At 47.2% G+C, this 14,479-nt stretch overlaps 1 protein-coding gene across 2 annotated transcripts in view; it reads left to right on the top strand.

Annotated features, from left to right (window-relative positions):
• SIK3 (SIK family kinase 3) overlaps positions 1-14,479 on the top strand; it is a 128,411-nt gene that overhangs the window by 54,670 nt on the left and 59,262 nt on the right. For both annotated transcript variants that reach the window (XM_044282264.1, XM_044282263.1), the window contains exons 2-3: positions 6,598-6,714; positions 14,272-14,335. In XM_044282264.1, the coding sequence (XP_044138199.1) occupies positions 6,598-6,714; positions 14,272-14,335 (181 nt within the window). The remainder of the gene's footprint in view (positions 1-6,597; positions 6,715-14,271; positions 14,336-14,479) is intronic.

Consider the following 14,479-nt stretch of genomic DNA (forward strand, 5'->3'; position numbering starts at 1 on the left):
GCGTGTCCTGAACTGCGTCTCCTGGTTCAAGCTATCAGGATAAACTTACGTGGCGCAGGTTAGGAACTGGTCCATGAAGTTGGAATAAAGGAGCTGAAGGTTTGTAGACGTGCAGACAGGGGACATCTACATTCCAGTACAACGCAGCGGTATTCCAGTACGCCCATGGTGTCCGCCATCGAACCCCCCCTCAGGCTGAACTCCAACCTCTGGGATCTTTGATTCCTCCATAGAAATTAGATTAGCAGTCCATGACAAAATCATCAGAAGTGCTTTTTATTTTTTTTATTTTTAATAGTACATGTTTTTTGTGCCCTTTTTTTGCAAGCTGCCTTTTTAGCAAGGAAATTAAATACCGTCCTCTGTCACTTCCTCTGTAGATTAATATTAAAATGTAAAGAAAAAAAAAAGGCATGAAAAAATGCAACAGAAATTGACACTTGCATATTTTCAAAGACAGGCACCAACACTGTGTATATCTGGAGCACAAAAAAAAAAGACACCTGGTACACTTTCAGAAACTCAAATAAAATACATTTATTGCTGCCTTTAAAACTTCCCATAGGTACCTTTACTCAAAGCTATTATCGGTACGATTAAGCAGCGAACGTGTCGTTTCTGGGTGTGGTGAACATTTCAACAGCGACCCTTTAGGCACGCCAATTATCACAGCTTTTTATTTTTTTAATGAAAGAACTTTGCACTGATTGTTGGACACCAGACAGTATATACTCAATTTCACCCCAAAGTCCTCCTATCCTTTGTGCCTTCTATTCTTGTGTTTTGTTCCGATTTAAGCTGAGAAATATGAGATCTTCCGTGTGTCAGGAGATCAGCCATGTCCCGCCTGCTCCTCCTCACTGTGCGGTGTCTGGCTGTAAGACAGCTGGCTGCAGCATGAGCCTCCTTCCTCAGCCTCTTCATCTAGCCAAAGATGGAACCTATCAGCAAGAAATTAAACCATTTTTACAAGGCAGTTTTAGGAGAATTCGGACTGACAGCACCGGGCGGTGCTATCTCCTGTTTACTGATCTTATTAGTTTATAAGCTTAGCATTCCTTTAAAGGAATTCTGTCACCAGATTTAACCCTATAAAGCTAGCTGACATTAGCGGTGTGCTTATGTCAGCTAAACCTAACTAGCCTATTCCTACTTTTATCTATGCCCCCGTTACGCCAGAAATCTGGGGGGGGGGGGGGCGTTCCTGCTCCTAGAGGCTCCGTTCTCCCACCTTTGTCGCCTCCCTCCAAGTCCTGATTGACAGGGCCAGGCAGCGCTCACATCTGTCTGCCAGCCCTGTGCTCTGCTGAAATCAGGGCGCAGGCGCGGTGAGGAAGCTGACAGCTTGCGAGTGTCTTTCTCTCACCGTGCCTGTGCCGAATGGCGCAAGATTTCAGCAGAACACAGTGCTGGCAGACAGATGTGAGCGCTGCCTGGCCCTGTCAATCAGGACTTGGAGGGAGGCGACAAAGGTGGGAGAGCGGAGCTTCTAGGAGCAGGATCAAAGACCCCCCCCCCCCCTCCTGCTCCTAGATGCTAATTAGCATATTATAAAAGTTAGATTTCTGGTGTAACGGGGCATAGATAAAAGTAGGAATAGGCTAGTTGGGTTTAGCTGACATTAGCACATCGCTAATGTCAGCTAGCTTAATAGGGTTAAATCTGGTGACAGAATCCCTTTAATGTCTTTGGCCACTTTTCTGCCCTCATATATTGTAATCAGTATGGTAGGCTTCATTTATCAGAACAGTCTTAAAAATAAAGGCTTTGTTGCCCATAGCAACCTAGAAAAGGCTAACCTCTAGTTTTTATGGGACACCAATCCTAAACTAGCCTGGGATCATGGCCATATTATTGCTTTAATGGTCAGTGCTAAGGAGGACGAGCATCAGGTCCCATCCTGTGAGATGAGAAAGCCTTGCGATTGTTTGATCACTTCTTTTATTCCTTTCTGGAGACAATCATGTGATTGTGTGCTCAGGGTATATTTGGATTTATATATTGGTATAGAGCCGGTAAAATAATGGCTAAAGTACCTCTTTATGTATTAATGCCGCTTTCCTTTCCTTTTGGCTCCACATATCCCGAGTTGAGTGGTGTGAGAGGACCAGCTTTTTGGGGTATTGTGTCATGAGAGGTCCATGTGGTGTGTGAGTGGCCACCCAGTGGTTGTCTTGGGAATTGCAGCCTGGCAAGGCTTTTGCTAGCATGTTGTGATATTGTATTAAATTAGTTTCTTGAGGAACTAGAGTCCTTGGCCAAATCCAAGCTAATGTTGGGGTTGGACACATCTGTATCTGCCAGATGTATAGAAATCTGTGTAGTGTGTTTATTATGTAAGCTTCTCATGAACCTCACTTCAGCTTTTTATTTTTTATTCTTTGTTACTTTTCCATACAGCATGACCTATAGCAGACATGTTACTGGAAGCGGGCCAACAGATTTCTTTCATTTTCTCTGAGTGAATATCTGATGCACGGGAATCCGACACCCCGCACCTCCATCGCCACAGCTCCATCCATCGCCTAGTGGACAGAGCTGGTAACTGCAGCTCTGTTGTAACTGAAATGAACATCTGTCTGTTGCACAATGGATGGCGCTGTGTAGGTCTGGCTTTGGAGCTATTGCAGATCATCAGCGGTGGGTGCAGGCTGTCGGACCTGAGGATAGGCCATCAATATAAAAGTACTGTATCTGTCAGCAGATTCCTATTGACAGGGCAGTGATGACGTTTACACTGCCTGGCGGTTGCAGAGAGAACCCTTAGGTGTAATGGTAACGCCCCCGTTGCTCCTAGAGGCTCATTTACATATAGTAAAACATAATTTTTCTCAGCAATCTGGACACATATGAACATGGGACCTACACAGATGTCTTCAGCTGCCAAGTGCACATGTAACAGGTCAGAGAGTGTCATAGCTACAAACCCGTCTGACAGATGTCCTTAAGGCTACATTCACACGTCAGTATTTTTCTATATCCCGAATTTTGGTCCGTTTTTTGCGGATCCGTTGTTCCTGAAAATGTTTCCGTATGTCATCCGTTTTTTGCGGATCCGCAAAAAAACTGAAACATGTATAAATTTCACAAAGCAAATAAAGTTGTATGGATTTCTTTGAAAAAAAATTGAAAAAAAAATTGAAAAAAAAAGTGAATAAGTGATTTCTGTGGGCAGGATTTAATTTCCAGGAACGGATTCCGCATAAAACGGATGACATACGTAATGACATACGAATGTTATCCGTTTTTTGCGGAACCATTGACTTTGTATTGTACCAGGATCCGATTTTTGCGGAAAAGAATAGGACAAGTTTTATATTTAATCGGACATGCGGAACGGAACAACGGAAACGGACAGCACACATTGGGCCAGATTTATCATGACTCTGACAGATCACTCCACTTTCACATATGGCTAAAGTCCGTTTTAGCCAAGTCAGATTTATGAACGGCCCTTTAAGACTGTAATAAATGTGGTTTGACGGTAGCAGTTTATCCGTCAGTAAGCAGCTTTACAAAAGTCGCACATCTTTACGAAAAAGTCGCATGTTCTATTAAAAAGTCTCATAAGATAAGCATGGTCCTCACTGGAGTGAAATTGCGCAATTTTTTGTGACTTTTTTTGCGACTTTTTAAATAGTCCCAATAGTAAATCTGTCTAGAGATTAATTTACATAAGAAAACACGCCCACTTCCAGAAAACTGGCGAGCATAGTGCAGAGCAGAAAAAAGTTGCAAATTTTTGCGCAGTTTTAGTGATTGCGCAAAAATTTGCGACTTTTTCACTCCATTATTCTGACTTGAGGTAATGATAAATCTGGCCCATTGTGTTGTCCGATTTTTTCCAGGACCCATTGAAAATGAATGGGTCCAGAACTGGTCCTGATCTGTTCCGCAAAAAACGGAACAGATCAGGAAAGAAACAACGGACGTGTGAATGGACCCTTAAGCTGACTTTTTTCCTCCCCAACGTTCGGCTTTAGGCCTCATTTAGACAGCTGTAGTGTTTTGCGGATCCGCAAAACGCAAATACCAGTCGTGTGCATTTCGCAATTTGCGGACCGCACATGGCCGCAACCATGATAGAAAATGCCTATTCTTTTCCGCGATTGTGGACAAGAATAGGACATGCTCTATCCTTTCCGTGGAGCCGAGGAACAGAACCACGAATGTGGAATGGTTACAGCCCCGTTCATACGACCCTCTGAATGGGCCCTTAATGTATAAATCCTTTGCCATCAGACCTTCCTTGTCTTGCGCTCCTCACCTCTGTTCCAGGCCGGGTTTTTGAAAACCAATACAAACCTTCTTTTTCACTTTCCTGGGAAATGATACGGCCAGCAAGGGAAGGAGGTGAGGGGCTGCTGAGTACGTCCAGGAGACGCCTGCTCTGTCCTGATTGCCCCCCTGGTCTCTGAGGGGGATGTTCCCTTCAAAACAAGCACTCAATTCATTCCCCTCGTAAACATGAAGCGCGATGACGAGGGGTTGTGGGGAGAGGGGCCCGTCCGGCAAAGGCTGAAGGCTTTCATTTACCACACTTGAGTTCGTGTTCACATAGTAAAGGTAGCAGCTGCTGCAAGATGGCTGCCTGCAGTGTTTTCCTGCTGTCGCTCCATTACTACCTGCTGGTCAGTGTCACTCACATATTCCAGACCTGCAACAAGTACAGTATACCTGTGTATATCTGTTGTCTGACATCATGCAAACTTTAGGCGGTGTAATAAAACAGCAGAACCAATACCGGCCCCGGTGCTCCCTGCCATCTCCAGCACCACGGCCCCAGTGCTCCCTGCCATCTCCAGCACCACGGCCCCGGTGCTCCCTGCCATCTCCAGCACCACGGCCCCGGTGCTCCCTGCCATCTCCAGCACCACGGCCCCGGTGCTCCCTGCCATTTCCAGCACCACGGCCCCGGTGCTCCCTGCCATCTCCAGCACCACGGCCCCGGTGCTCCCTGCCATCTCCAGCACCACGGCCCCGGTGCTCCCTGCCATCTCCAGCACCACGGCCCCGGTGCTCCCTGCCATCTCCAGCACCACGGCCCCGGTGCTCCCTGCCATCTCCAGCACCACGGCCCCGGTGCTCCCTGCCATCTCCACATGTGGTCGCTGCAGCTAATCATTAGCCTCAGCCGCCTCTCGTAGTACACCAGTGCGCCCCGAGTTTGGCTGCAGCAGTCACTTGTATAGGCGGTACATCAGTTTCATGCAGTCAGTAAAGATTGGTGGGGAACACTGGATGAGGGGAGGGGATCTAAAAGGTGAGTATTGGTTCTTTTGGTACTTTATCACATTGTGTGCCTTTTCCCCCAAATTGTTATGACCCCCTTTTTAAATTACATTTTTCCCCCCCTTTTGTTTCTGCTAAATAACTTCTATGGGTATGCTCCTTGATCTATGCAACAGTCATTGTGCAGGGAGGGGGAGGATGTAAGCTGTGGCCATCATCTATTGATAATGGTGGTCCCTGTGTTATCTACATGATTATATAGGCCTTACCTTTCATTGTAATCCTTTGTTATGATAATGAGATGACTATTTAGAAGTGACCTCTACAGAGCAGGAAAGGTTTTATCCAGCTCTTCTGCACACCCTGTCAGAGCTGTACTCGCCGAGGCAATGATGTCCACGGCCCCTGTGGTGCATTTTACTGAACTCATATCCACCTCCTGTTCATGATAACACATATACACCTCCTGTTCTGACCACATATAACTTGCTTATAAATTTAGGCTATATGCACACAACTGTGAAAAACGGACATGTGATGGATGTTTTTTTTAACGCCCGTCACACGTCCGTTTTAAGAACAATGGTAGTCTGTGGGGTTATTCACATAACTTTTTTTTTTTGAGGGCCAGTGAATAACGGACGTAAAGAAAAATAGCACATGTTTTATTTAATCCGTTTTTACTGACCGACAGACCCCATATAATTGAATGGGGCAGTTTTTAGCGTCCATTTCTCAAAAAGACATCAGTGAAAAATCGTTCATTAAAAACTAACGGTGAATCTTTTTTTAACAGATGTTTTTGTCTCATGGAGGGGGATCCCTATGAATGAATATTTAGTAGTATGCTTTGGTATGAATTCCATAAAATTTTGGGGTAAATCTCATCCACGCAGACTCATGTGATCACGTTTTTTTTTTACATTTTGCTCCCATTTAAGGACTGTTTCACACGAGCGGATGCTGTGCTTGACATCCGCTCCGTGAAAGACAGCCAAGACCCGATGCGGACTGCAGAGGCACGGAGTATTAACATGACTGATAACGCTCCGTGCCTCTCTGCGACCTCTTTACTACGAAATCACAGTGACAACTTTATCTCACTGTGATTTCGTAGTAAAGAGGTTACAGAGAGGCACGGAGCGTTATCAGTCATGTTACTGCTCCGTGCCTCTGCAGTCCGCATCGGGTCTTGGCACTCTTTCACGGAGCGGATGTCACGCACGGCATCCGCTCGTGTGAAACAGCCCTAATAGTATCTCTGGAATTGTGTTTGACATGCGATTTCCTCCTCTGGTTCTGCACGCTGTCTTGGACAAGTTCTTCCTAAACATAGTCTTTTTTTTTTTTTTTTATTCATTTAAGGTCGCGATCAAGATAATTGATAAGACCAAGCTGGATGATGAAAACCTAAAGAAAATCTTCCGTGAGGTCCAGATCATGAAGATGCTTTGCCACCCCCATATTATCCGGCTCTATCAGGTAAGTCCTTTAAACATCCGCGTGACTTCCACGGTGCTCTGCTCCTAGAAACCAGGAACAAATTCTGATTTTAGTCAATGACTCGGTCATTACTTTGCTACCCTGCTTTTTTATGGGTTTAGATGCTTGATGGAAACCAGTAGTGGCTGCCATTTCAGTACCCACCTTTCCAGGCATATACACGCCTGATTACAAGACGCACCTAAGTTTTAGAGGAGGAAAATCTGAAATCTTTGAGACCCCATTAGACCTCAGTTCAGACCCCCTAGTCCTGATAAGACCCCCATATTAGATCCCCAACCTTTTCAGAACTCTGATCAGACCTCAGATCAGACTCCCAATCTTTATAAGACCTCAGTTCAGACCCCCCAGTCCTGATAAGACCCCCATATTAGATCCCCTACCTTTTCAGACCTCTGATCAGACCTCAGATCAGACCCGCAGCTTGTATCATTCCCCAAACTTGATCAGACCTCAGGTCAGACCCCCCATCTATATCAGACCTCCGCTCAGCCATAAATGAACTTGCCTCTCATGCTCCGGACTGTGCGCTCTTCCTGCACTCACCGCTCCCTGGTTTTATGTCACCCCGCACTGTGACCTGAGGACGCACAGTATCAGGTCATAATGCATGCCTATGTGTACGACGTCCTGATGCTATACACAGTGGTGTCCAGAAGAAGACCAGGGAGCGGTGATTACAGCCAGTGCTCCCCACCCCTCCCCTATACTGACGAGCGCTTCCAAGATGAAAGCGCTCATTCATATCCGTTTTATAAGACACACTACAATTTTTCCTTCAATTTCTTTTTCTTTAATAGTGGGGGTACACATACCGAGACTGGTACATCTCAAAATCCTCCAAGACTTCCTTATAATTAAATATACTTTAGTGTATAGTTTCTTTGAATAACGCATGCTTTTATGTATTTTTCAGTTCTTGTCTGGTGGAGTAAAATTTGTTAGGCTACTTTCACACACACGCGTTTTGACTTTCCGTTTGCGAGATCCGTTCAGGGCTCTCACCAGAGGTCCAAAACGGATCAGTTTTGCCCTAATGCATTCTGAATGGATAAGGATCTGCTCAGAATGCGTCAGTTTGCCTCCGATCCCTCTCCATTCCACTTTGGAAGCGGACACCAAAGCGCTGCCTGCAGCGTTTTGCTGTCCGCCTAATGAAGCGGAGCCAAACTGATCCGCCCTGGCACGCAACGTAAGTCAACGGGGACGGATCAGTTTTCTCTGACACAATCTGGCACAATAGAAAATGGATCCGTCCTCAGTTTACTTTCAATGGTGTTCAAGACGGATCCGTCATGGCTGTTTTAAAGATAATTCAACCGAATCCGTTCATAACGGATGCATGCGGTTGTATTATTGTAACGGAAGCGTTTTTTCAGATCCATGACGGATCCGCCCAAAACGCGAGTGTTAAAGTAGCCTTAGATGAGGGGCAGTGGTTTTTTTCTTTTACTGTAGCAGGATCATTGTAGTGCCAAGTCTCTTATTTTTATTTCTGCAGTTTGAGAAGTTGAAACGGCGTCACCCTTGTCCAAAGTCTGTGCCTGGTATTGCAGGTCAGCCCTATTGAAGTGGCCGTACAGTGATACCAGACACAGCCCATTGGCAAGTGTGACGCTGTTTTTCAATTTTCATATAACCCCCTAGGCATTCACCATTTTATATGACTCTCTGCAGCCAGTTCAGGCTCGGTGGGCTCTCATGGTCTATGATTTGCTGGCACGTTGGTCTGTTACGACACCCCAAACCTGCTGATGTCGATGTGTACAGGGGCCAGCATGTCATATAGTGAGGACTGCGCCATTTACCAATTAGTTTTAATCCAATGAATGTCTACTATAGTGAACCCCTCTCAGATTTTTGATCTCATGAGAGAGCATTTTTACAGCACATATCCTATTATTTCTTTTGAACTCAGGGATTGGTTGTCATAGCGATCATGGGATTGGGACTTACAGCAGTCAGGTACTGATGATGTCATCCGCACCAGAACTATTAGTAAGGTCACAATACGGGTAAGGGCACTTTCACACTAGCGTTTTTCTTTTCCAGCGCTGAGTTCCGTCCTAGGGGCTCAATACTGGAAAAGAACTGATCAGTTTTATCCTAATGCATTCTGAATGGAGAGTAATCCGTTCAGGATGCATCAGAATGTCTTCAGTTCAGTCTTTTTGACTTTTCAGGTTGGCGATAATACCGCAGCATGCTGCAGTTTTATCTCCACCCAAAATTCCGGAACACTTGCCAGAATGCCGGATCCAGCATTTTTTCCCATTGAAATGCATTAATGCCAGATCTGGCCCCAAGTGTTCCGGCAAAACGGATCAGTTTTTGCAGTCTGCGCATGCTCAGACCGCAAAAAATTAATGCCGATCCGTTTTTCCGGATGACACCGGAGAGACGGATCTGGCATTTCAATGCATTTGTCAGACGACTGACAAATGCCATCAGTTTGCATACGTTTTGACTGATCCGGAGGCAGATCTGGCGACGGAACTATCTGCCGGAATCCTCTGCCGCAAGTGTGAAAGTAGCCTAATAGGTCTGCTGTGATGGACACAGTCTGCCTTAGAATGGACAGAAATGCACATCAGCTCTGCAAGTCATCCAGATGTGTTGAACATATATCTACAGTGGGTGTGGACATTAAAGGGGTTTTCCGGGAGTACAATATTGATGTTCTATCCTCAGGCTAGGTTATCAATATCAGATCGGTCCAACTCCTGCCGATCAGCTGCTTGAAGAAGTCACTGTGCATCGGTGAGTGCTGCGGCCTCCTCACAGCTTACCAAGCACAGTGCCATACATTGTGTAGTGGCTATGCTTGGTATTGCAGCCCGGGCCCATCCTATTTTAAAGGACTGAGCTGCACACAGGCCATGTGATCGATGAACAGCAGATCAGTGAAGATGCTGTCAGTTGGGGGACCTGGTCTTGACCTTAGCAGTGTACAACACCAGACCGCTGAGGCCATTGATTGGCTGCAGCAGTATACAGAACTTCACCAACTTTTTATTTTACCATCCTCACAATCACTTTGGTTAACTTAAAAAAAAAAAAAAAAAAAAAAAAAAAAATGGGTTCAGGTGGCAGATTTGAAGACAGATTGAGCTATATATTTTTTACATTTTGGCCCCAGTACAAAACGGCAGAGAAGCCGTAAAATGCATTGTTTTCTGATTGCCAGGCGTTCTTGGACACAGGCTATGAGCATTATCGGAGGTTACGTCGATTCATTCATGTTGATAGGCTCCATATCAGACTTCACTGAATAAATACAGCAGGGCTCAGATACCCTCTCAGCAGGTTTATCGGGCATTTGCCGGTCACCTGGTAAACGTCATCACCGGCCGCTTACTTGCTTGTGGTATCGGAGTACAGAGTGTTTGCTCTGCAGAAGAAAGTTTACAGTCTTGCCCACCATTTATGTGGGAGATTGTGGCCCCAACGTCGGCCTCTCTATCGGCGATGTGCCGTGCTGATTTGTGACCTCTTCAGCGTGTACAGCACGAAACTCGCATGTAGGTATGCCGTTTCTGAAGTGTTGTAAGCTGAGATTGGCTATGGGGATGCTACGCACACCAGACCCATTAAAGTGTATGGCGCAGTTCACACACAAATTTGCAGCATGCGCTATTCTTGTCTGATAGGTCATCGCTATCCAATCGGCGGCGGGGTCCAGCACTCCGCACCCTCACCGATCAGCTGTTCTGGTGCGGAACTACATAGCTCTGTCCATTGTGTAGTGGATCGACCTGATTACGGCAATGCTGCTTCAATGGGAGCAGGTGCTGCAGAAATCGGCTTCGTCTTTGGCACAGCAGATGGAACTATGAAAGTCCTGCGCTTGGAGCTACTGCAGAACAACAGGGATGCAGGGTGGCGGATCCCCACCAATTTACTTGGCGATATTGTTTGCACAAGAGCTGTCGCGCCCAAAGATCGCAGTGTAGCAGTGCCAGTATAGAAATGAATGGGGTCGCTCAGGGACTTTCACGTTTGCCCTGACCCCAGAATCGCTAAAAGTTATGCAGTAATTATTTTTTTGAGATTTTGGGGCCACGGCATACATCACACTGCGACCCCATAAATTTCTATGCTACCTTGCGACCAAGACAGCCGTGCAGCTGAACCCTTTAGGGCTCATTCACATGAACGTATTTTCTTTCCATGTCCGTTCCGTTTTTTTTTGTTTTTTTTTGTGAACCAGATGCAGAACCATTCATTTCAATGGGTCCTCAAAAAAACCCAACAGAATTTACTCAGTGTGCATTCAGTTTCCGTATCTCCGTTCTGCAAAAGAATAGAACATGTCCTATCATTGTCTGCATAACAGACAAGGATAGGACTGTTCTATAAGGGGCCGGGTGTTCCGTTCTGCAAAATACGGAATGCACACGGATGTCCTCTATTTTTTGCGCATCCTTGTTTTGCGTATCGCTAAATACATACGGTTGGACAATGTTTTGAGTGGTGCTATGTGTTTTTAAAGGGGCTGACTCCTTCTACCTCAGCACAGGCAGTGAAGTTAACTGCGCATGCGCCGAGCACCTTCAGGCACCGTTCACTGACTGCACCGAAGTGGAGGGAGCAGCAGAAAACAGTAAAAAGAAGATAAAAGAAGCCAGTATAGGTTCTCTTTTCTTTTCTTTTTTTTTTTACATCGCTAAACAGCGTCATTTACCAAAAAGATGTGAACCCCCTTTTAGATTTGTCTTCCTCCTTTTCATTCCCATACTGGAAATGACAACAGGAAAGTGAGGAAATGGCAGGGAAGGCAAGAAAGGGAGTTTTCTAAAGAACTGGTGAACTGGAAAGCGCGTTTCTGGCAACAGGTGTAAAAGAAAGACCGAGTCTGTATCCTCCACCTTGTCCTATTCTGTCAGAGGACGATCTATGTGAGCGACAGAGAGAAAAAGACTGTTTTTACAGGAAAGACAACACCCAAGCCGTCATCTGCATCAGTGGAGCTCTGATGGAAAGGCTAAAGGGGCATTTTATGGGGGACATTTATGAAGACTGGTGTTTTCATGATTCCCCCTGCGCAGCCGGTGAATGTGACAAATTGGGGGCACAGGCCCTTCATAGACCATTTGACGCATCCACCCCCCCTCCTGGCCGTATGACAGATTTGGGTTACTTTCACACCTGCGACAGCGATTCTAGCAGGCTGTTCTGGAAGAAAACAGCCTGCTGGAATTTCCAGAATCCGGTACTGCTGGATGCAAACAGAATCCACCCCTAACCCCGGACTCGCAGCGAGACACCCGGCCTGAACTCCCAGCACTGGGGTCACATAGCAGTACATTGATTTAAGATGCGATGTAACCCTTACAGTTCTAGAATGTATTGGATAACACTGGCAGCATTATGTCAGTGTCATCTAATACATTCCAGACCTCTAAGGGTTACACAGCATCATAAATCAATGTAATGCTATGTGACCCCAGCAGTGCTGGAAGTTCAGGCCGGGTGTCTCGCTGCGAGCCTTAAGTATAATTGGATCCGGTAGAGATTCAGCCGCATTCTGGCAAAATGCCGAGAATCGGCAGGACACAAACTGCTGCATGCTCCATGCCGCAGACGTGACTGAAGTCTAAAATCTACGACCGCCTCTTAGCTACGTTTACGTTTCTGCTGGATAGGAGTGTCATGCCGCCTGCCGTCGATTCCCCAGAACATACAGTAGCAGGGCCTGCCACTTGTAGGGTCAGGTAAAGATGGCAACCTGTTGGCAAAATGATCTCTGTCAGAATAAAGCTTTGGGCAGGAGTTATTGATCACTTCACCTATCTCAACACCATGCTTCTTGGGAATGGGAGCAGGGGTGGAAGCTTTGTTGCAGAGTGCCCCATGGTAATAATATTCGGGATCATGCCTCCTTTTGGCTTCCCTGTAAGGTTTGAACTAGGGCTGCAATGAGTGCTAGATTAAATGGAGTAATTCGATACAAAAAAAATCCTCGATGCAAATTTTTTGCATCGGGGATTCGTTTGTGTCACATGACCACGGAGCGGGAGCTTGCTATTACTCCCGCTCCGTGGTCTCCCGCTGGCCCGCAATACCCACCTTTCCAACAGGGGGCATCCAGACACTCCACGGCACGTCCATGGTCCCGCCCTGCACTAACCTCCTGACGTACACACGCCGTGACCTGACGCGCTGTGTGACGTCAGGCCCAGAGCAACGCGGAACGATGGAGTGTCGGCGGTGCCTCTGCTGGAAAGATAAGTTGGCGACAGCGAGGGGGTGGGGGTGTGACTTTGGCCGGGCGCCCGGAGTGCACAGTGTCATAGCAACCAATGAGACTGTGCACTCCGGGTGTCAGGAGGAGGGCAGGCTGCATGGACAGGCACAGCTCTGGGTGCTGGGACTGAAGCTCTGTGTGGTAGCCGCAGCTCCAGCTTGCAGGGGGCATGTCCTCGAGATCCCCGGATAATGCAAGAAAGAAAGTAAAGGTGCCCATAAATGATGTCAGCCAGGGTGCCCACAATAAAAAAAAAAGGGTGTCAGAGTGCTTCTATGACTAGTGCCAGTTTGTGTCACCATATATTATGGCAGCTAGAGCACCCTTCTGTATAGTGCCAACCAGAGTGCTCCCATGGATGGCTCCAACCAGAGAATCACCATTAATAGTTCCAGTCAAAAGGCCACCAGAAACAGTGCCAGCCACACTGCCCTCATCAATAGTGCCAGTGACAGACGATGGCACTGGGGGATAGTGGAGTGCTGAAGGCACTGGGGGATAGTGGAGTGCTGAAGGCACTGGGGTGGGGGTGGAGCGCTGAAGGCACTGGGGTGGGGGGGAGAGCTGGCTGAAGGCACTGGGGGATAGTGGAGCGCTGAAGGCACTGGGGGATAGTGGAGCGCTGAAGGCACTGGGGGATAGTGGAGCGCTGAAGGCACTGGGGGATAGTGGAGCGCTGAAGGCACTGGGGTGGGGGTGGAGCGCTGAAGGCACTGGGGTGGGGGTGGAGCGCTGAAGGCACTGGGGTGGGGGTGGAGCGCTGAAGGCACTGGGGTGGGGGTGGAGCGCTGAAGGCACTGGGGTGGGGGTGGAGCGCTGAAGGCACTGGGGTGGGGGGGGGGGGGAGATCTGAAGGCACTGGGGTGGGGGGGGGGGAGACCTGAAGGCACTGGGGTGGGGGGGGGAGACCTGAAGGCACTGGGGTGGAGGGAGAGCTGAAGGCTCTGGGGTGGGGGAGAAATGTTGGCACTGGGGGGAACTGATGGCACTTGGGCTGATCGCACAGGGGGGAACGAAGGGTGTTGGCGACTGATGGCAGGGAGTCTGATGAGTTTTTATAAAGGAAAACAGTCTATTAATTCATTTTCTCTTATTAGATTACTCAATTTAATCATAAAAAATAGATAGAATACTTGATTTCTAAAATAATCGTTTACTGCAGCCCTAGTTTGAACGTTCTCATGACTCAGGACAGTCCCGGGTATCAGAACATATCTAATGATGGAGGCTTTTATTCATGTGCCTCCCCTTTTATTTCCTTATCTGTCCATTTTATCTTTCTGCTATAGGTGATGGAAACTGAACGGATGATCTACCTTGTGACAGAATACGCCAGCGGAGGGGAGATATTTGGTAAGTGCCGGTGATGTGAGGGCAGCGCTAGTTCCCCCTGTAGTAGATGCCTCTGGTCTGTAATACATCTCCACGAGCTGAAGGAATGCGCACAAGGTGCAGCCTGGTATCTGTTGTGCCGAATTTGATTGCTCCAGGGATGTC

This window comes from Bufo gargarizans, chromosome 2 (assembly GCF_014858855.1).
Source record: "Bufo gargarizans isolate SCDJY-AF-19 chromosome 2, ASM1485885v1, whole genome shotgun sequence".
NCBI classification, from domain to species: Eukaryota; Metazoa; Chordata; class Amphibia; order Anura; family Bufonidae; genus Bufo; species Bufo gargarizans.